The sequence below is a fragment of the Centrocercus urophasianus genome, unplaced genomic scaffold (genome assembly GCF_019232065.1).
Source record: "Centrocercus urophasianus isolate 14NV4802_14NV808 unplaced genomic scaffold, USGS_Curo_1.0 seq_10, whole genome shotgun sequence".
Classification (NCBI taxonomy): domain Eukaryota; kingdom Metazoa; phylum Chordata; class Aves; order Galliformes; family Phasianidae; genus Centrocercus; species Centrocercus urophasianus.
The window spans coordinates 22,710,912-22,735,299 of NW_024884142.1; the positions used below are offsets into that span (position 1 = coordinate 22,710,912).

Sequence of the window (24,388 nt, forward strand, 5' to 3'; positions counted from 1 at the left end):
AAGCCGAAAACCTTGAAACACTAGAGAAAGAAGCACAAGAAGTGCAAAGCAACCTGTTTCATTATCCAGTTGAAGATGTAGTATTTAGATGATGATCTTTTCCTGTATGGAGAGAAGATTTCTGATACAGGCTGCTTTTTTAGCTAAATGTAAAAAGCACAGTACAGGTGTTTGGTGCTAAACAAATGCAATAGAAACAGCAGAGGGATTTTTTGTTGGTTTGTGATGTTCAGTTAGGGATGACTAAAGAGATGACCTTTCCTGTAATTCAGGGAGATTTTTTTCTCATCTAAATGTCTAGATGAGAGCAACTCTGACCAAATCCATGTAGGATATTCTGGAAAGGTAGCAAGCACCTTTTGGAAGCAGCACATCATGCTGATCTTCATTTGGTACAGGATTTTTAGCGTGAGGTTCAAAATGTGAACGATCAGTATATTATTTAGAAAAAAAGAACAGGAATATCAGTAGTTAAACAAATGGCAGAATGATAGTACATTTTTGAAGTTCTATGCAAGAAGAGATTATGAAAAATATTGCATCTCATTCATAGTATTTGGAAAACGTGGTCTGCAGTGGATATGGTGCTCAAAGTTTTATAGAATATGGTATAAATGCTTGTTATTTTTGAAAGTAGGTAGCTCTGACCAAGTTGAGTAGGAGAGCATTTTTATATTTAACTGAAAAAAAGTCAGAAAGAGGCTTTATTTTTGAGGAATCCTGTGTGAGTCTGCTGTAATACACAGGCATGGCTTCTCCATTTGTTAGATGAGGTAAACCTACACTACTTAGATTTGTTTCAAATATTTGCTACTGAATGACAATTTTGAAATACAAATTACTATGTGTACTCTTTCCCAAGATAGAAAATGGACTCAATTCTCTCCCTCACACCTTCCAGTGTATACTGAAAGTAATCTCAGTTTTTCTGTCTCTGCACATATAGAAATTAAAGGGTAGTCCTAGTATTTTGTCCTGGCTGCATGATATGTCAGGATACACGAGAGCTGAATGACCACCTGACAGTTGTGTAAGCATTTAGTTGTGTGTTCCTTAAAGGACTAACCATCTGAATTCATTCGAAATCCACACTGTTATTCTCTAATTTCCTTCTGTTGCCCTCTTACCAGTAGGTTATAGATCTAGCACTAGAGAAAGTAGATCTACAACACTAACTGTGCCAGAACAGCAAAGAACAACACATCATCGTTCACGATCTGTATCTCCTCACCGTGGCGACGATCAGGGCAGGACCCGTTCACGTTTACCAAATGTGCCATCACAGAGGTAGGCATCACAAGAGAGTGAAACTGGTCGGTTTCAAGTTTGTACAATCTCTCACTGGTATCTGTTTACTTTTCTTTTGTTCAGCATTGTGTAGAAACAGAATTGTATTTCAATTTAATAGTTATTTGGACTTGATGTATTCTTTCAATAATCATTCAAGCGCAGCCACGAGATTAATCATATCTTTCTAAGAGTTACCTCTTACTAATATTTTCTGTGTGATTCATCTCAGATTTGGAAATGCTATTCAGGCAGTGACTGAATCTTATATGAAGTCATTTAAGCATTTTTGTACGATAATAAATAGTGCAGTATACAATTTGTATACTATGAATATAACTTATTTTGAAGTAACAACTAGCTTAAATTACCAGTTGTATTTATAATTTGCTCAATCAACCTGTACCATTTAATTGTCTATTAAGCTGTATTGTTTATGAGGAAAACAAGATTATCACACATATGTCTGCCTTTCAGGAATTTTTAATTGTCCACTAAACTATATAATTTGTGAGAAAAACAAGATTGTCATACATATATGTGCCTTTCAGGAGTTTAGATGAAATTCATCAAATGAGAAGATCACGTTCTCCAACTAGACACCATGAGGCCTCCAGAAGTCCAGCTGATTACAGATCCAGAGACATGGATAGTCAGTATTTGTCTGATCAAGAAAGGTATATTGTCAGTCTGAACTTGGAAATAAGATTAGAAATGTGTTTGTCAGTTTGCCCACTTTTCAAATGTTTAGCAGAAAACTACAGCCTGTTAATAATGGGAAAGGGTCAGGTAATCATCCTCACTGCAAAAAGTAGTCATAATTAAATTATCTTTGCCTTTTTTCTGGTGAAAGTCTGCACTGGGTTGACAGTGATAGAAGATGTCTGGACTAATGGTTCTTAGCTGTTTGTCCTAGACTACTGTGCTGTTTGTTTCATGCACATGTGCCCTGAGAGTTTGCTTAAAGCCATAAATCTACATACATTTCCTAATAAATCTTGTAGCAGAGACCAGAGAAATATATTTGTCTGTTTTGGTAGTGAGAAAAATACTAGGATGACTTCCTACCATGTGGGAGTTGAATGCTACAGTTTGCTTTCCTATGTGAATATGTTTTGGATTTTTACCTTTTCAGTCTCACAGAATTTTATATCACATTTTGGTAAACTTGGTACAGTATACAAACATAGGAAGGATAATTACAGTGCTTGCAATTAAGAAAAATCTCCAATCATTGATACTTGACACTCCTTGGAATATATGAAGATGCTCAGAGAATATGTTCTCTACTAGTAGGCATTATTTTCAGTTATTTAGGAATATCTTCAAAAATTGGAAGAAAATTAGAATGATCTTGCCTGTTTTTTTTTTTTTGTTTTGTTTTGTTTTGTCATGACTTATGTATGGGAATTAATCATTTACTTGAAACTGCTTAACATTTGAGTGTCCTACTTTATAGACAAGAAGTTTATACAGAATTGCCTAAGTTGGATTTTTGTATCAGATTTCCTTTTAGAGATGAGTTGAAATGCTTTTTAACTATAGCAACATTGCACTTACAGTTAAGCTAGTTCAAGAAATTTCCACTTGTTGCAGATGTTTCATGTTATTTATTATAGGTAGGAATATATTCAAAGTATTACTGAAAATATTTATTGGATAGCTTTCCTGTTCGACAGATTTGGAAGAGACTTTTAAAAGTAGCTTTAATCATTAGAAAGAAATAAATAGAGTTGGCTTCATACAGATTTATGTTATTGCCTCGAAACATAGTATAAATGACAATACATACATGAATTATGTCTGTGAGATGCACTGGTGCTTTTTCAAAGATGAGCCATCAGAAAGGGCACAGCAACAAAGCACTGCTGGATTTTTTCAGATGAATAGGAAATAGTCTTCAGTTTGCAGAGTTCAGAAGATACTTTTCAGAAATTTAAAAGATCAGACATGAAGGATGTACGTGATTTATAGGATTAGCAGGATTTAATCAAAGGTTCCCTGAACTTGCTTTCCTCAAGGAACCATCCTGTGCGCTTTTCTCTCTTTTTTTTTTCCATTTGCTTTTCCCCAGATACCTTCAGTTGTTGAAACTTTTTAACTCTTGAAGGCTTCACTGACTTCCCGTGAATAAGAGTAGAATCACAGAGTGGCTTGGACTCAACTTGTGATTTTTATGTTGTTGCCAACAACCTCATTGTTGATAGAATCTTTCACATCTCAGGGTATAAAAAAGTAAATATTCAGTATTGGTACCAGTACAATGTCTTAGTATCAACATTAGAGCAAGTATTATGTTCTTCATTTACCGAACCCATCATCTAAGTATATTCTTGTAGATACCAAACATAAACTTGATCGGAAAAGTGAGTATTTTTCTGATAATTGCATGGCAGAAATTGCAGTTGCTCATTACTTTTGATCATTTTCTCAGTGATCTTAGTGATCCTAAGTTAATATTGAATATTTCTAAGGAAGCTTTGTAGACATATCTATGATACGCTCTTAGAAAAGTGTTTGGTATGATACACTCCCAGCACAACTGATCGGTTCACTTTACCTTTTTTTTTTTAATGTATTCTTTTATATATATATATATGTATATATATTTATGTATGCACACATATGTGTACATGTGTATATAAATACATGTATATGTATGTGTGTATATAAAAATGTTTAGGAAAATTTTATATTACGAAATCCAACAAAGGAATATACTTCCCTCTCAATTTAGCATCATCATCTGATTCTCAAGTACCCTATTTCACTTTTTGTTTTATTCCTAAATAATGTCTGCTAATCTCAGTTCTTAAGTATTCCCATTAGGAAGTTCTTATTCTAAAATAATAATCTTTAATACAAATTTCTCCAAAGCAGCTTTAGTGTAGAACTTCCAATATCATCTTACATTGTAAATAATCTGTTACAGATTTTTTTGCCTTGTTTTTGTTTTGTTTTGTTTTAATTTGAGGTTTTCATGGTGGATTTGGTGTTTATATTCCTTTTCTCAGTGAAATATTATGGTTTGCCATGGATGCATTTCAGGAGATATCCTTTGGCTTAGCAAAAGTAGAATAAATATTATCAAATTACCTTTCACAACTACTCTTTTTCAGATTTTATCCTGTTTCTCAGAAGGATTCCTGTCTCTGAAAATTAAGCAGTGCATAGCATTTCATGATTGTAGTGTTTTTATGCTAATTTCCTCATTTCTTGAAAGAAAATCTCAAATATCTTAAGTTACTGCAGAAAATGGTATTCTTTTCCTAATACACATGTATTTGTAATTTGGAAATTTGCATATAAATGCTGTTAGTGCTCTAACACTTGGAATGGAATTTTTTCTTTAAAAGAAAAAACAATTCAGTTTACCTTTAATACCTTTTGTTGCATCGAATTCAGGCTGGTGATTCCAGATGCAAACTGAACTCTCACTTGTTACTCAGAAGCCATTATTTTAGTTTTCTGATTTCAGAACAGTAGAGTAATATTACCTGTGCTGCATCAATTAAAGTAATCATTTTATAGTGGTATGAAGCACAAAGCACGTTGGACAACTGCTACTTCATTTCTTTTGTAATCTTTTCTCTTTCTGTCACCACAGTACTTCATACGATTCCCTGCTTATTTTAAAATAGCATGTTTCCATGAAATTTAGCTTTACTTTCATATTTACAATAGTTTGTGGGATGTTGGTACTTCGACTTCTTGATCATATTGAAGTGCATAAAACTACAAGATTAAGTCAAGGGATGTTTCATATCATAATCATACTTACCATAGGCATAAATATGTCTTATTTTTACCATCTTTCTGATGCTAGCACGTGTTCAGTTGCATCAAATGAGTAATAGATTAGTTGGCTGATTTTCTGAATTGGAAACAATAAGAAACAAAGAATCTGATAACTGATCAGCTATTTTTTTGTTTTGTTAGGATAACATTGAATAATACTGAAAATAGCTATCAGTCAGAACTTCTATTTGAACAAACATATTCCCTGTTAATGCATATTTTTCTTTTTCCCAGAAGGACAAAAAGGATTTACTCTTCCCATAAATTGGATTGCAGTGAAGTAACAAACTCTCCCTCCTTTTTTCTTGTATTCTTTTGTGACTTAGAGAAAAACAATCACCTGTCTTTTTTCTAAAATATTTCTTTGTAGTTCTTTGATGTATAAGAAAGGAGGTTATTAGAGAAATGTAAATGATTTACGGAGACAGCTTTTGTCATGAGGAGCTCTGAATCAGTACTGAATTTTAACAGGAGAAACCTCATGAAACTAGGTGAAAGGATTTGGTTGAAAATGTAGTTATTGCAGGCATTTTTTTTTTGGCTCACATACTTTGAGAAGTGCAGTCTGGGTTTGAACATTAGCAGTCTATGTATTTTGGTGGAAGTTTCTTTGTTATTTTTTTTTATGTTTTCATTTGCGTTTCATTGGCATAACCCATGTCATCTAATGCTTCATAATTATATCTGTTTCACTCACCACCCATCCTGTCTGTGCAGTGAGCTTCTTATGCTGCCCAGAGCAAAACGAGGAAGAAGTGCAGAGTGCCTACATACCATCAGGTAAATACAGGAATCTGGTACACCTCTGGTTAGTTGTGTGTGCTTTGTGTGCCCGGCATACAGTAAGTACAGACCTTCACAGTACATTGTGATTCAGGTGTCAGTTTTTCTTTGTTTGTTTTAAATCAGCTGAAGATGCGTATATCTGTGTTTGTCTATACTGATATATGTGTATCACTAGTAAGGGTTAAAGCAGCTAAAGAATTCCTGATTATGCAGTTGTTTTTTGGGTTTTTTTGGGGGGTGGGGGGTTGATTATCTGTCTAGTCACAGTAGTCCTGATCACCAATGCATGGCAGTTTTGTTATGGTTTCAGACATTTTTTTTCAGTTTTAATGTTTTTGTTTATTTCCATTTCTATGTCTGTATTATAGCCAAGCACTGGCCAACAATCTTTACTCCTTGTGACACCTAATCTCATGCTGACTTTGGACATTTGAGGAGAAAGCATAGGGATGAAGGAGGGCATGATTTAAAGGCATCCTCCCCTAGATTTTAGGGAATTCGTAATGCTTCTATATTTTTCCTTTTGAATTGTGCTAATAATTTGATCCAGGCTTAAACTTTTCAGTTTATGCTCATTTTCAATCTTAAAAAATGTGTTATCCCAGGGTTTGAAACTCTCTTTCTCAACTGTTGCCAGAGCTAAATATAACTAACTATCTTACTATCTTAATCAAGCAAATCTACCTTTAAAAAAAAAAAAAAGAATAATTTCATTGTCATATTTCAGCCAAAAAGCTTCTGACTCAACATTTTAGATATTACCTTAATCACTTATTGAACTCCCTGTTATTTTGTGTCAGATTATTGTCATGCAATATCTAGATTTCACTACCTCTTTTCTATGGCATTTTTCTTTCTACTATATTTTCCATTGCTTTACTCCTTATATATCCCCAGCTCTGTGCTTTTTTTTTTTTTTTTTTCAATAATCAGGTAATAAAGATTATAATTTTCATTATAATTTTGCAGTGACAGAATTTAAATTCTCAACGCACAGAGTAATTATTATATGACGAGCTTTTGTCACTCTTTGCCCAGCAGCTGTGGATTTTCAATTGTGTTACAAATCCACTAGGCAGGTGGGTAGCTAACCAGCTAAAAATTGTGCATGGGCATCTACATAGTTAGGTTAGAGGAACACTGAATTCAGAGAGTACAGCCGTTCCTTGTGTTTTTCCTTGTTATAATTTCCTTGTTATAGAATCACCCTGGAAAAGACCTACAAGGTCATCCTATCCAGCTGTCTGCCTATCACCTATAATTCTTGCTAAACCATGTCCCTCAACACAATATCTAAACATCCCTTAATTAGGGTATGATTATAAAGAATATTTAATTAGGTTTTGAAGCTGATATACCACTTCCAAAAAACATTCAGAGATGCCAGATGCAAGTATGTGTGTAACTGTCTTTGTGGTACTACATATCTCTGTTTTAGCAAGCTTTTTGTGCTTAGCTTTGGAAGCATGTCTCAGTTAAAGTCTCTGTAGGTCTAAATAAAGCATTACTAAGACAAATAAATAGCAGCCTAATCCTTCACAAGAGCTTGTATATTTTAATTAAAAATCTCAGTGGTAGGAATTTAGATTACTTTCATTACAAGAACAGTGTCCGAGCTATAGTAGCATTGTCATGAATTCATGGGCTGTACTAACAAGAGAGTAAATTTAAAAAAATTGTCCACCAGGTAGCTATCACAGCAGGTGAATTGAGAAGAATATACATTAAGAAATCTCCTCATGCAGATATTACATATAGTAGAATATTATGTGTTTATTTTAAGTTCTGGTCAATTTTGCTTTACTATTACTTGTCTTTTTGTTTCTGGCATGTTTTTGTGTTGTTCTCTTTTCTTTTTTCACTTTCAAGAAGTTCTGTTAGTCATTATAAAACATTACCACCCAAGATGCCTTTACTAGAAAATGGTATTCATTGGAACCTATACAGGTAAGAAGTATTTAGAGTCCCCTTTAGTAGTAGTTAATGACTCTTTAGAGATGAAATAGTCTTCCCATATATATATGTATTTTTTTTTAAAAAAAAGAACAACAGCATTTCATATGCTTTTGATAAACATGAGTTAAGGGACTTCTTAAAATAACTTCATACACTCTAAATTACCCCTACAGATGAAAGACAAGCACTTTATATTATGCACAGTTTTCTTCACTGTTAACATTGTATGTTGCACACTTTGTCTTTGTTGCATTCTTTTGTTTGTGCGTGATTTTGCTTACATGTCAAATTTATTTTTATTTTGTTTAAATAATTTTAATTTACAAAGCTCAACTCTTCCTGCATGTGCTAAGACCAAATCAGTGGTTAGACAGGATATTTCTCTCCTTCGTGATTGCCTTAATTCACGAATTCCGAAATTTGGAGATGATCTACTGGTTAGGTAAGACACTAAGGATTAATACCTTCTCCTTTTGTATCCAAGATGGATTTACAGAATTAATGAGCTTCATTGTAAAGTAATTTCACGTCATTTATAGTGTATCACATCCTTTTATGTTGGCTTAAGACTTACTGCTAATAATAAGGATTTAGATTTATTGTTTGATATTTCTCATTCCACTCTTTTGCCAGTGGATATTCTGTCTCCCTCAGTTTTAAATATTTCAACAGTCTTAGCAAGAATATTTTAGCAGTCTTTTATTTGATTTTGTTTTCTAAACAAAACTTGGCTCTGTCATCCAGCCAGCTCTTTTATGTTTTCCTTAATTAAATCATTGTGATTTTACATTTTCTGTAAAGAGAGCATTATTTTATGAGTTAATATCTAACATTGTATTCCTTTCTTTGTTTTCTTTTTCTTTCTCTTCTACCATTGGATGCAATGCACTGGCACTAGTGAACTACAGCCCTCCCTTGACAGGGCTAGGAGTGCTAGTACCAACTGCTTGAGACCAGATACTAGTTTGCATTCACCAGAACGAGAAAGGTATAAAATAAAAACTTATAAATTTCTTGTCATCTGTGCTGGTGGTCTTTCCACGTTTCGTTTTTCTTTATATGAGTACTCTACATTCCTGTACATTCATGTCTGTTTTGATATTCGTAGACATTTTTGCTCCTATATTCATGTATGTCATGTAAATTGTGTCTTGGAGTTTGTAACTGCTTCTGGCTTCTTTCCTTGTTTCAGTTCAAGCTGATGTCATTGTTTGCAAAAGTCCTCAGTATGCTGATAATAGCATTACAGTGTTGAGCATTTTGACATTACAGTGTTGAGCAAGTATCACTTGATTGTTAATCATCATCATTTGCTGAAAAGTATTACATGTATTTCTTGCCTGCTTTGTGGACCGCTAATGAGACAGTGACATAATTTATAAATTATACAACAAAACTCTCACATTTTAATCCAGAACTGTAGTTTTTGAAGCCACGTATTTTCTATAGGACACCCAGCCAAACCTCATTGCTTCTTTAATCTGATCTGTTGCATCTGCTTTTGCAATTACAAGGCAAATCACTGCAGTTTTTTGTTTGTTTGTTTGTTTTTTGCTCTGTGATGATAATTTTTAGGCTCACTGAAGGTTTAAGAAGTCAAGTTTGCAATTTACATGAAAAGACTGTTTTATCACTTAAATTGTGTAGGTATTTTTTGGATCTTTTCTGAACCTTTAATAATGGAATATCTTGGTTCAAAATCCTAGATGAACTAAATATAAGTGATGTGTATGACAGATGGAATTATTCCACAATGGAACTTTTGAGCACCTTCTGGTTTTGGTTGATACTCACACCATTTTAGAATGAGGCTTTAGCTTCACTTAAGGCTATAGTAAACTCCCATCTACTATGACATAATTACATCAGTTCAATGCAAACTAATATGGCAGTTAATATCAAGTTGCTTTCTCAGTGAATTGACAATATAGTTAGGAAAACTGTTGTATCAATGTATTATTTTGGGAGAGTAACTGTGAAGAAAGGCAGTAAGATGTTTTTCTTTGAGAAAAGATGTCTCTTGTTTTTTCATGCATGGGGGGAATTTTCCTTTCCCTCTTCCCCAGCCTCCTACTGCTCTTTTATTGCAATTTTACTGTTCTCAAGCTGTGCTCTTGTTGCACAGAACTGACTCATGTCCTACTGGAATATTTCAAGTTGATCTACATTAGTTCACTCCTTTTTTTAAGATAAAGCACTGAATAGCATAACAATGTATGCCTAGTCATCAAAAAAATAAAATAAAAAGAAATAAGGCCATCCACACTAAAACACAGGATACCACTCTAGACATTTTAGAAACCGTATTGTAGCATTATATTACTATGAGTGTAGTTACACACAGCTTTACTAATGTGCAAGTAGCTATTTAATGCAATAATGTATGGATATAGGTAGTCTACATTTTGTAGTTTTATTTCAGGATGCCAGCCATCAAGCTGGAATTTTTAATGAACAGGAGCTGGCAATGGTAGAATATCTGGTTAAAATACTGTCCTCAAAACTGTATCTGTTACTGACATTAATTAGATCTGTTGTGTCCTTAGATTCATCTCCAGCAACATCTCTCCATGAGACATTGAGTAGAATCTGCAGCTTTTCACATGTGCTGCTCACAAAGAGAGGAATTTGATTTCTTGTAATGGCCTCTACTGCCAGAAGTTTTTGCCAGTTTGCCTCTGGTTCCAGATCCAAAAAAACTGTCAAGAATTTTATGTGTTTGCTTCATAAATCCTGAGGCTGACTAAAAACTTTCTTTTGGCATGGCATTCTTTTTGGGGTGTAGATTTTTCTTTTCTTTTTTTTTTTTTAATTAAATGAAATTCAAATTGAATATTTCCATAGTGGTTTTGTTGTGAATAATAAGGTGTGTGGCTTTGTCAGAGTGTTGTCATCAAGAATTTTTTTTTAATTTATATATAGATATACTTATTATTTCCTAATTCAGCCCAATTTTGGCAGGAACGTGCTGTATTTAGTATCTAAAATTTAATCTTAAAAATTTAATCTTACAGTTTTGAGGTAAACTGATTTCAGGAAATTTCATACTCCACTGTTGAACATATCCACTTACACTTTAGCATGAGGTTACTCATCAGTTGCATGTAATGATAGAAGAGTCCTTAGTTTGAAGAACAAGTTCAAGGAACATAGAAAACATTTTTGTCTGTGCTGAGCAAGACAAGAGTAAGGCACTAAAATTACAGTATGGTAGGCTTATCTTATCTTACAGGTTCACAACACCAGGAAATGTTAGAATGGTTCACAACATTAGGAAAGAATATTTTTGTAAGCGAGTATAATAAAACATTCCAATAGTCAATATGGAAAAGCTTTTATAAGCTTTGTTACTGGATACTTTCTGATAAGAGATGGGACAACTCACTGTCAGTTATAGTTGATTCTGCTTCTAGCAAGGAGAAACACAAGGGTTTTGTGAAATCCAATCTCTAAAGCACAACTTTTTTTTTATATCTTATGTAGGAACTATGTTGAAGGCACTTCTAGTTGTGCTTATGGTACTTTTTTTATTTTAATTCACAGTATGAATTTGTAGATTTTAAAATATAGTCTTTCTATCCTCAAAATATAAAAATAAATGTGGCATTATATCTTCTTCAGGAAAAAACAGGAAAAAATTTCTAGGTTTTTGGTCAAAATAATTATCTTGTCAAGGTTTGTAGTTATCAACAAGACATATTTTAGTTTTATAATTTAGTAATAATAACCTTCCAAACCCATAAAATCAGTTTTTGCTGCTACTGTAAGAGTTTTCATTGTCATCACCATGTCTCAAAATTTCTGCTTCTTTGTATCATGTCCTAAAACAGAGATATTTGTGTGCTATCACCAGCCTCAAATCACGAAAGCACATAGGCATGGGATTTACATTTCCCGAATCAATTTGCCTGTGGTTTCCCATCATTATAGCCTCTTCCCCAGATGATCTGGTGATATTTAAGACTGTAGGCAGTGACAGTTACTTGTTAATATCGAGTATGGCTTATTGATTGTGTAAATTTCTCGTGTTCCAAGAAATTATTGTGTGTAACAGCAGGTAGCACAAAATTAGTTGTACAGATTGGTAACACTTGTATGCTTTGCTCCTCAGAGGATTAGGTAGTGGAATTCTGAGCAAGTAAAAGTGAGTAATACAGCAAAGTAAAGAGTTCATGTAGAATAGAGTCTGCCTATCTGTAGCACACAGTGCAGCTCTGCTTGGGCTTGATCTGAGGTGAAGTAGGAATTCAAATGTTTCAAAGATCCCCAGTGTTTTTAATGTCAGCTGGTCACTACCACTCAGACAAGATACAAAGCAAAACTCGTAAGTAGATAGCAGAAAAGTTGGAGCATCATTTGATCTGTTTAAGACTTCTGATCTGATTTCATTGTAAATTTTCTATTTTTTATTTTAGTAAATCTGAAGCACTTGGTGTTCATATTGCATGCATGCATTTAACAGCAATGTTGAACATCACTATATTTAAAAATATGTAGAGTAAAATAACTGCTTGCATTAAGTATGTAATGCATTGTGGTTTTGATTATTTTCAAACATGTAAAGGAATAGATTACTGCATGTTCCTCTGCTTTTTACTGTGGCTCATGGTCATTAAAACTCAGAGCATGTTCTCAAAGATCGTACTGCATGCCCTACTTAATTCTATCAAACGCTATTTGATACTTAGAGTGGATATCAGCATATTAAGGGCTTTGAGTGCACTGATGCATTAACATTTTCTTTGGCTCCTGCTTTGGAGAGAAAAAGAAAGTAACTGCTAACAACCTGTTTCCTCTTGAGAATTCCAGCAGATGTTCAAGTGATGCTAATCTCCTTGAAACCTTTGTTATTTGCATGTTGCATAAATCAAACCCTTTTCCTTATTACACGGACTGGAAGGATGCCTCAGAAAGTGACTATTACACAACTGTGCAGCATTTAGTTAAACGCTTTGCTGCTTTTGTAAATTAATCAGTCAATTTGGATTTTCTAAATTGTCACGTGTACACTCTTGGAACCCCGTAACATCACCAAAAACAAAAGCAACGTCAATCTACAGTATACTGTGTGTTATTGTAAACTAAATGAAATTGTTAACAAAAAAGTCACAATAAGACACTAGATTACATAGTACAGTATTGTTAGATTTATTAAATTAACTGTAAATTAGTATTTGCTCTGGTACTGAAGTTACTGAATAAGAAATGTACCTGTATAAAGCTGTTATTTTCATCTTTTAACTTTTCTGATTCTGCAACGGAACTTTATTAGGGAGTAAGAAATTCTGCCACACCATCACAGGAACAAGAGCTCTGGTTTATTTATCACTGCTCTGCTGAGAGAGTCCTTGACACATCAAGAGTCTCTGCTGCTGCTACAAAAAAGTTGAACAGAATCTGAAGAAACAAATGCTTGTGACAATCATGGTCATACCAGTTTTGTGATAGTTTACTCAAAAGCCTAACTCTTAAAATGTACTGAGCTTTTTATTAGTAAGCATGTGTACATCCATTGCAGTTAAAGCAAGAGATCTCTATAGGCAGATGAATGGAGCAGAAGGTGACTCTCTCACTGTCTTCCAGAGAAGGGTCACTTTATGTCTTCAGATTTTTCTTATACTTCATGCTTCTATATATTTACCAAGGATGCATTTTTCACTGCAAAGAGTCCTTTGGATTAAAAGGAGGGATTAGTTTAACAAGTTAGTTTTGGAGATGAATAATGTATGGTATGCTGTGTGAAAGATTTAAGTTAATATGATGAAGTTCTGATTTTTTGGAAACATATCCTTAGTTTCATCTGAAATAATTCTGCAGTGAGCAGCCATAATAATATACCTGGAAATTAGTAAAAATATTGTGATGCTCGCTTTTCCATTACTTTGTGGGGTATTTTTCCAGTCCCAAGTCCCATCTATTTAATTTTATCACAGACTAAATGTCCTGTTTTTTTCCTATTTTGTTGAACGGGCAAACAGGGGTAGATGGTCCCCCTCCCTAGAGAGGAGACGACCTACTAGTCCCAGGATTCATATCCAGCATGCATCTCCGGAGGATGACAGGTACTAGGCAATTCCTCCCAGCTGAAAGGTGGCTTACTGCATCTTGCACTCTTAGAGGAGTATTCTGAAATTTGAAAGTATGCATGTTTGTAGAGACATACCTTTAAACTCCAGAAGCCCAAAATGAAATAGAGCTTTAGATATCATCCCTGCATTTTATCGAACTGTTATAAAGCACCTAGAATTAATGCCTTTACAGATTTTCTGTTTGCCTGAACTGTTCCAAGCCATATAATCAGACGTCCATTAAAACAAAACATTGTCTGCTAATGTTCTTCAATCTGTTTTACCTGCTTCTGTAAACGGTGGTGGTGTTTTGACTATGGTGCTTTATAATATGATAAATACCTGTTGTAGAGCCTGTTTTTGTTTAGGTGTTTAATTTTACTGTCGTTTGTGTTGTTTTTTTGGTTTTTTTTTCTATTCAAACAAACTGTTCCTAATTAAAAAAAAAAAAAAGCCATGATATGTTGGAAATCTTGGTATCTCTTGCTGATTGATGTATATAGAAATTGGCAGTGCTCTTAAACTCTGTCCTAAATTAGGATGTTCATCATGGAAAAGGTTTTCCTAATAAGGTAGGTTTTGTTAAAGCCACCAGTGCTTTAAATACATTTTTACACAGAATGTGAATTATAGCTAATAGAAGCACTGTATGTTTTTCTGACCAAGCACTTTCTACTCATGTCAGTTTGGGTGTTTCATTGCTTTGGCAGTGGGATTTTTGTTTGTTTTTGTTTTTTTTTTAATTTTTTTTTCCTGATTAATCTATATCAGAAGCAGACATAATTTCTACTGACATTTAAATTCAAACTTTTTGTGTTACAGTAAATGAGAGAATACACATGTAAATAATCCATACTTGCGTACACTCTTAAAAAATCTGCTCTTAAAACTGTAACTTTTTCAGTTACTTTGAGTGTGGTGGTTGCTTTCTATTCAAGAATGCTTCCATTTGTTACATTTGTACTCTAATTTCTCTTGTTTGCTTGATACTGGGTGTATTCAACTAATGCAAACTGGAAAAGTGTGAGACCTGTAACTGTGTTTGGATAACATTTCTCCTAAGACAGCATTATAAATTATAAAACTTAAGTTGTGAAACATTATTTCAAAATTGGCCATTCAGATACAGCATTTCTCAGTATTTTAGCAACATTGATTCTGAGCCCTTTGGTGGGACAGTTATTAACCCTTTGCAAATGTACTTTCTATATTTTAGACATTTAAAAAGTAAATTTTTCTTCACATTTTTTAAGCTCTGGATCAGAATTGATGTTAAAATCTTGTCATTCTAGTGATTAGAATTAAAATACATTTCAGTGAAAATGGGTTCTCATTTGGATGCCTCCATTCTTAATGCAGAATTAAAGCCTTCTGATCTCAGCCAAATTTTTCTGAATGTATCAAAGATTGAAATTATCTAATACCTTCTAATAAACATCTTGCAATATACAGAGTCTTTGGGGGGCACTGTTTTGTATTAGAGAAACTGCAGTCTCATTTCTTAGTGTAGTCAGTGCCCATCCAGTGTGTAGAATATTAGCGTGGAATGCTTTATCTTTGTAGAAATTTTCTGTTCTTTGACTTTACATTCATTTTGATTGTTTTCTCACCTTTATTTGTCAGTTGGCCAGGAGTATTCAGTTCTGACTTTTTTATTTTAAGGTGTGTTTTTATTAAATTGACAGTTGATACTATGGGTGTTGAGTGTCTGATGGATGAACAGGCATAACTAACAATTACTTATCACCACTTTCAGATCATATTTTCACAGATTAATTGACTTCGACAGATGTCATCTCACACTTCATTTGAGAACATTCCAGAATTCTTATAGATTGCCCAATTTGCATATAAAATGCAATCAAGATCTATTCCTGAGTATATTTCTTAAACGAAAGACTTACACGTGATTTCCATGTGATTTTGATCATTCCAATTCAATGTTTGCAGCATAATATTTATTGATAATTGTTCATAATATGCATTTTGGTAAAGATCTTGGCAAGGTTACTGTTATTCTGAAAATCACTTTCCATATTGGAAAAAATGACTCCTTGGTAAACCTTGAAAAGATGAAGATGTGTTACACTATACTTCAGTGTTAAGAATTAACAAATGTTTGGTTAACTTTGCATTTTTCTTGATTTTTTTAAAAAATAACTTTTTGGGTTGAATTTGGCAGCTTTATTTTTGAGAGGTTTTTTTTTTTTTTTTTTTTTATACATTAGAAATTAGAATTAGAAATTCTCTCTAAAGTGAAAGACTTTCTGGTAATTGGTGAAATGTGAAACTGTGAAAGCATAAGTAGTGCTAGAAACAAGAAGAATGGAAACTGAACGCTAGGTGAGCGTTTTACTTACACTGTTATTTTTTGGATGTCTTGGTATGAATTAAGCATGTAACCAAGACTCGATAAAATAAACATTTTAAAAATATTTATTGGATACTTTCAGTTCATGAGAAGTTGCTTTTAGTGGCCATGCGTGTGTAAACTTCTTGTCTAAGTGCCATCTTGAAGCACCTGCTGAGCACAGTGGTGCTTCTAGTACAGCCGTGGGAACTTGAGGAGTGCTACATACTGCCAAGGGAAGGCTAATTTGACTGGAATAATTCTTGCCTGTTCTTTCAGCAATGCTGTGCAACATGAATCGGGGGGGTGGGGGGCAGTTTAGAAAGACATGAACTGAAGTGCTAGGAATGAGTGAGGAGCTGCCAAGCCTTCAGAGTAGTGACTTCCCTGTTCACATATGTAGATTCAGCCTTTCAGAAATCTCAGGAAAAATCAGGAAGTATTGAATGTGACATTCTTGATGTCTTAAGGCCTTTTTTAAAAATAGAAATGGGTTTTTTCTGCCACTTTGGGAGTACTAGATTTTAGTTTTGATAGCAATGTTCTTTCATTTACCTCTGTGGATTATGTTATACTTAATAGCAATAAGCAACTTGAAGCACGTGTCTTGTACATGAACTGTGAATAACTTGTCTGTATTTATAATATATATTGTGTTTGTCTGTGTATGTAATGACTTACTGGTTTGGTATGAAATTTGTTGCATTTAGAACCTTAACAGAAATTGTAGCATTTGCTCACTACACTGAAAGTATGGATGCAGATTTAATTTGTATTTAGATTATTAATATACTGCAAATTTTGTTGTTTACTTTCTGAGAGCTAAGACTGATACTTGAAAAAGATCTTATGTTGATATATCTTACTGAGAAAAAGAAATTAGTCTGTGTGATATATTCCATTGCAAGCTAACAATAAACCAAGATGCTAATAATATCTATGCCAAGCTGAAAGCTATGAACAAATTCTGATGTTCTTAAATGACTTCAACAGAAATGAAACTAGTATAGAAATAAAAAAAAATCCTATATGTGATTTGAATTTTATTTTAAATTGCTAAGTTTTTCTGCCTTTACTATTGAACTGTTATTGTTAATGATTACCATAGCAGAACTGCTGGCAATAAAATATTAAACTGTATGAAATTTGCTTGCATTTTGAGGAAAACTGGAAAATTTCTCAATGTAAGGGAAAGATGTTGTATATAGGTTTACACATTAGTTTAATGAACCATACTGACATTTTTTTTTTTAGGAAGGATAACAACTGTTAAGCTACAGTGCTGCCGTTTGTTGTGTAGGGCATAAAGACTTTGTTTAAAATTTAAAATTGTGACTTTCATCCTTTTTGCATCTTAGTTTCTTATATCTCAAAATTTTAACATTCTTTTAAAGTGTATAGACTAAATCAACAGAAGGGGAAGTGAGAAATAAGACTTAGACAGCAGATTGTGCCTTAATGCATCTGGTTTATGTATGTGATTGCATGTCTTCACCTTCACTGCATGTGACCATCTCTCTGTTTTTGCTCATTCTGTCCAAATTTACATCCATGTTTCCAAATTTTGTGAAGAACAAGGACGCTGGAGTCTTGCATTCCAAAACAGGACAGTGTAGACCACCTAAGTGCTAAACCTGGAGCAGCACAGAGGTATCCTTATTTACTCAAATCATAGTTCCAAGTAAATGAGGTATTGGCTATAGTTATACATTATCTTTATATGCCCTGCATAAAACTTTTAAATAGCTAGGGTTGTTTGTTTTTTTTCTCTTTTTACATAGAAGTACATGGTATGCATGTATTGTTCATAGATAGTATTTAATTCCCTATAAAGTACATTGTAGAGGTAAATTCAAATATGGCATGAACATCTTTTTTATCCCCTATGCACTCATTGTACATTTGATACGGGCACGAAAGGATGCCTACCTGCAGTGTCCACTTAGGACTGCGAGTGCTGTGGTATGCTGGTGAGCTGTGCAGAATGCACACAGCATCATCTCAGCAAGAGGAAAGAAACAGAGAAAATTGTGATCTTAATCATACTTTCAACACCTGCTGCTCACAGTAACAGAACATAGAGCAGAGAAAAAAGTCTGTTCAGTTCACTGGAACTGTATATTACATTTTCTTCTTTTTCATACTACAACGAATAGTCACTATGTACTCTTTTTCTCCACTGTACTTAATGCCACAGTGACATTGAGTGACATAAAGGAGTAAGGGAAAAATAAAACCCCTAATAAACCAAACAGAAAGTAAAAAGGGTGGCATCGTTTGGAAGATTATGCTGCAGTCTGTGGATCTACCGATACATTCAAATACTTTGGTCACTTTAGGTTTTAATTAAAGCTGTATGTGTTTCTTATGTTTCCTTGTGTATCTACCTTGTGTTTGACCTGGCAAAAGCATAAATAACAAATGGGAATATATTCCAGAAAATAAATCTGGAAAAGTCAGTTTGGTGATAAAGGATCTTTGTTCCAAGAGACTATTTTTTGTAAGAAAATGTTATTTTGAAAACTGGAAGGCGTTGGGTATTCATGCATACCTCTGCTCATTAAAAAAAATAATCACAAACATGTAAGAAAACGCACATTATGTATTTCTGCATTTTTTCCTTTTTCGTGACTCAGACTGTCACACTGTAATGCTGATCAAATATTGCAGTGAAAATACACTGTGATTATATTCTTTGAATATAAGCTGATGCTACAGCTGTTTGCGTATCTTCCAGTTCAGTCACTGGGTTACTCTTTGTATAACCACTAAGGTTTAAAACCAAATCTTTCAAATCTTTATTCGTTACTATAATTTATTTATTTATTTATTTTGCCCACAGTAATCCTTTTATACCTCAGTATAGAAGTTGATTATATCACTGCAAGTTTCTTACTTATTTCTTCATTCTCTTTCCTGTGCGGTGTGCAAGTAAGGGTTGGTACTTTCCACGATCTAACAATGAATAATCATCACTGTCGTTCTTTATCCACTCCTGAAATACTGTACACACTTCTTTTTCCCCTAAAAACTAAGTGTTTGTGATTATCAGAGGTTTAAAATTTAAATTATAAATCCTAATTTTTAAATTTTCTCTTTACTTTGGGTAATAATAGAAATTTGGAAACATGAGACTTGTCACTGTTTTCATAATGTAATAAATAAATAAGCTTCTAATACATTTCTATTAATCAGAAGAAAAAAAAGCAGACTTGTTTCAAAGTCTTTCTCATAATCTTTTAACAATGTTTAATAGAATGAAATTTTTGAAAAGCCAAGTTTTTATCAATACAGTATACGTCAAATAACAGAGTTATTTGAATCTGAGATGATGCATTATGACATGATGCATGATGCATTATAAATACAGATTTAAAAGCAATTCCTAAAGTTTCTGTTTGAATATTATTGGTCCTTTCTCTAGCATTTTTTCTTCCTACTGTCTACTCTGCTTTTGTTATAGTGCTAGCAAGAGAGCACTAATAGACCTAGGAGAAGCATTGTATCTAATTAGACATGATTGAAATGGGAGCTAGTGGCATGTCCAGTCAGGATTAATGTCATCTCCCTGTTTTGGTACCTCTTAACCTTCACACCATCAGCCTCAGTCAAAGCTAATCAGGGCCATTTGTTTTAATCCCAAATTCACAAACCTGTTCATGAAGATAGCTGTCACCTTTTCATCTGTCAGCCATTCCTGTTATTACTTTAACAATGCGTTAATAAATATGAGATCTTCATAGTTTTGTATTTTTTTCTTCTATGTTTATTTCTTTTCTGACTTATCATTCCACAGGCAGTCCAGAAAAGTGGAAAGATATAGCAGCCAAAAACAAACTAGGAAAGGCTCCGCAGCTGAAACAGAAAGGTAGGATTGATGAGTAAATGTCTCTTATGATCAAACTGATTGCAGTGTTCATAATATACATCTAATACTACATTTGAAGCAGAATATGCATAACAATGCCATAAGCCATGTTGCCATATGATTTACAGCATTATTTATAGCATCCATTTTATTATCACTGCTTGTAGTGTTGTCAATACCATACAATTTTTCTGGCAGTCTCCATCATTGCAGATTAATTGGGAGGTAAAGACTAGCAATCATACATTTAGTAAGCCAAAGTATGAGACCTGTTGCCACTGTCTTGATCTCTGTAAGATGAAATTTGGAAATGCACAGCATATTTCATTAGTATGATACTCACCCTTTTCTATGTTTTACCATACTTGTTTTTCAAAAAAATTGTCTGTGTTAAAATAACTTCAATAATGAGAAGAATACATGAGGAGACTAATAATTCAAGAGATAGCTGATCAAATGATAAAGAAAGAGCTACACTATCACACTCCTATATTCCAAGCTAGCAATTTCACATTTTAATATAAAAAAATGTTAAATTCTATATAAAAAGATGTTGAAAAATTCTGTAAGCTGTCATTACATGAAGTTAATATGGACACCGATACTTTACCTTCTGCTTCCACTGAATTTTCTTGTGCATGCATTATTATTGTAACTTTCAGCTTTTACATTATAGTAGCAAATGCTTATGTACTCAAATTCTTAAGAACAAGTGGAAGAAATAGGGATACATGTTTAATCATGTGTGTGTGTATCTGGTTAAGCCTGTGTGTTGGCTGAGCTAAGAGCAGTGAGGAGGAGTGAGATCCTGCCCCTTCCAGAAGATTGGTGTTTTCTTGATGAACAAAGGGGCTCATCTGTTTACATTGTGAGGATTGAAAAACTTCCATGAATAACAAAGAGACATTTTATTTTCAAAGCAAATACACATTATCTAGAAAAAAAGTTCAGAGCTTTTATTTTCTTTTACTGCTTCAAGGACCGGATTACTATTATTTTGGTTTTGGGGCTTCTGCTGTCCCAGCAGCAGTTTATTTCAATTTAGACCAGGCATATTGCCAGAGTTAAGGCTGAGGTCCTTGCTGTCTTTAAAACAGCAGCAGTTTTGCCTTTCAGTTCATTACATCCATATTTTTCCCTATTTTTAACTTCTGAAAACTAAGGGAGCTCCTGGGACCAAGACTGCAGTGGTCTCAGTTGTTGGTAATCATGCAGGCTGAGTGGTTTTATGAACATTGCCAAGAGGCTGAGAAAGAAGAAAAGATGAGAGTTGGATATAAAGTGATTGGGGTGGAAAATATGGAAACGTAAGCAGTAAATGGACATGGGAACATAAAGGATGGGGAAGGAAAATGAAATGTAAGAGATTCTAAAGAAGGACAGTGTAAACAGTGTGGAAGAAAGTGTCAGATAAAAGGAAATCCCACAACATATGAGACTGGAGGAATTAATGTATCTGTCTGGATGTACATTCATATTTCAAACCTGGTATTTCAGCATCTGAACTGAGTGCATCTTCCTTCTACAGATGTCAAGATCTAAAATACATACTTCACAAAATCCCATGTGTTTTTTTAGTAATATTATTGTATGGCTGGTGTGAATTATAATCATGAAACCAAATTTCACATATTTTTTTCTGAAAGGAACTAATTTGTAAGAACTGTTCTTATGAGGGATTAATGCTGAATACATTAACAGTGCATGACTTTACCTCTAAGCATGTAGTTACATTTGTGAAAATTGTTTTTAGAGGCATGAGCAATGTGTTTTTCTAATTAAAATGACCAGCCTAAGTCTGAAATTTTGAGATTTTTTTTCCTGGATATTTCAAAGCTTCTTACAGTTCTTATGCAAGTTACAACATACATTTGATGATATATTCAGGTATGTGGGAAAGAGTAAGTCTGGAGATAATGGTGAAATGTTGCTACAGTGTCTATATATACAGAATTTATATGGAATTTAATGAATTCATACTTTAATCATTGCTGAGCTGAGATAAATTCTTTTCCCATTTTGCGTTGATTAGTTAAGAGGTAATGCATAATTAACTTAAAGTAGTCATTATTAAGAGATAAGTGGTGGTTGGTTTTTTTGTTTGTTTTTAAGACAACCTGAAATAACTATTTCACAGGCGAATAGGGAAACTAAGAAAAAAAAATCTATTCTTTTTCTCCTTAAGTGAAGCAAGTTTCCAAAAGTGTCAGTCATCATAGCTCCTTTTTTATTTTCCGCAATAGAAAAGTAAGCTCTAGCAATTTTAAGAACAGTGAACACAGGGCAACAACGGAGTGTAGGGAAATGTTGAATTATGTTTTTTCCTTTTAATACTTCACAGCATATGGTGTAGATTTCTGTTTTCCATAAAATGATTAACTACTATTAGAAGTGACATGCAAAGTTCTAAACAAGTTGAAGTGATACAGTTTAGAATTACATCATACTGTTAATTCTGCACCAGTGCCAGAAGATTTTGATAACAGGCAAGTAATTTGCTTGTCAAATGGCAAATATGACTCCATAGTAATTCTTCTACTATCCATTTCTATCTTGATCTAGCTTTTATTTTGTAATTTACTGATGTTATCTACAAGTAGCTCAGGTGCTCACAGAGAATAAGATACCAGCATGCTATCACATTCCCTCTAATACCCCTCAACATGCTCAACGTGTAAGATCACATTCTTAAGTACTGTGATATTTTAGGAAATCAGTGTAAGAGGGGAAAAAAAAAAATATCCCAAAAATTTACAAGTGTTTTAACAGTTCCCTTAATGGTTCAGTGAGATAAGCCTGAAGATGAGACTCAGTATTTTCTGAAGCAGCTAAACTCCTGTGAAAATAGAAGATAATTTTATGCTTGTATGAATGTGACTGCAAAAAAAAGTGGGTGAAAACAATTCATCAGAGTTCTGAAGTATATTCATCCATCCCTAATTTCTTACCCTCAAAATACTAAATTTAAGGCTGCATAAACATAATGATACAGTTGTTAACTGTGCTTGCTATGAATTATGTAGATCCCTGTACCAAAGGTGTGCTGGATTGGTACTGCACTCTTAGTTTTAGTTTTTCATAGTTCCACATGTGCCAGCATGTGGTTTTGTTGTGATTTATTTATCTGTTTATTTTTATTGATGTCACTGAAATATCAGTCTGAAGAGAAGGAAGCTTGATTTTCCTTGTGGGAAGGCAGATGTGGAACCTGTTGAATGCCCCTGTGGTCCATGGCCAGTTGAGTGACAGTTTGTCATGTTACCTTCCTCTGGGAGAAGCAGTGATACCAAGCAACAAGATACCAACATATTTTTGCTGTAATGTCATTTATCATAAGGTGTCCTTTCTCTCAAATTTTCTCTCCTTAATTCCGTCCTCTCTATACTTCTTAACTTCCTTCTCATTTCCTCAGTCACACACCAGCTTTTGTCTCCCATCCTTGTTCCTCTGTCTCATTCTCCAAATCAGATATTGTAGACATCTTCATTTCTGCAACTGATCTTTCTTCTTTAGACCAGCATGGATTACATTTATATTTGAGACAGAACAGGCATTTTCAGATCTTAGCTCATCACCATCATCTTGAGCATCTTGTAAAATCAGGGAGTCAGTCCCTGTAAGAATGTTGCTATTACTGCCAGAACGAATTAGGAGTTTAGAAAGTGTCAGGGTTTAAGAGAAAGATACAGCAAAAGGAACCAAATCCTATTTTTGTATCACCGTGGCAGGACTTCCATGTAGGCTGCCATTGGTAGGTCCTGAAATGAAACCTTTATTCTTGGTAGGCATCTGCGTAAATGTTATTTCAAATGCAATCTTTTTTATTATTATTTATTTATTGTTATTATTAAGGATAATTTGTAAGTGTGTGACAGCTTTACATTGCAAACTAGGCAGTCCCTTGGTTATTTTGATTGTAACTTTGGGGAAAGATGTGCTGTGTGTGTGCAGGGACAGTTCATAAATCTGGAGAAATTAGGAAATAGAAACCCACAATGGAAAGATATCATGAGTGGCTTTATGGACATTTCTGAAATAAAGGATGCAATATTATCATTTACAGAAAGCTACACTGCCAGAAAACCCAGAACTAGTAAAAAGGCACAGGTGGACACTGACTTAGTCGCTCTCCAAACCTGAGATGTTCTAGGTTGTCTAATACTTGCAAAACACGTAATCAAACTACTAATCATTGTGCTGCTAATTACACTAATACGATTAATCGTTTTGCTGCATATTTTAATGATGTTTTCATCAGAGTTCCTTCAGAACTGT

General features: G+C 33.8%; 1 protein-coding gene across 1 annotated transcript in view; it reads left to right on the forward strand.

Moving 5' to 3' along the window:
• Positions 1–24,388, forward strand: part of LOC122158129 (regulating synaptic membrane exocytosis protein 1-like) — a 186,026-nt gene that overhangs the window by 70,280 nt on the left and 91,358 nt on the right. Inside the window, exons 13-19 of the mRNA XM_042814569.1 lie at positions 1,131–1,287; positions 1,839–1,964; positions 5,803–5,865; positions 7,741–7,818; positions 8,156–8,269; positions 8,726–8,815; positions 20,042–20,113. Of these exons, the coding sequence (XP_042670503.1) occupies positions 1,131–1,287; positions 1,839–1,964; positions 5,803–5,865; positions 7,741–7,818; positions 8,156–8,269; positions 8,726–8,815; positions 20,042–20,113 (700 nt within the window). The remainder of the gene's footprint in view (positions 1–1,130; positions 1,288–1,838; positions 1,965–5,802; positions 5,866–7,740; positions 7,819–8,155; positions 8,270–8,725; positions 8,816–20,041; positions 20,114–24,388) is intronic.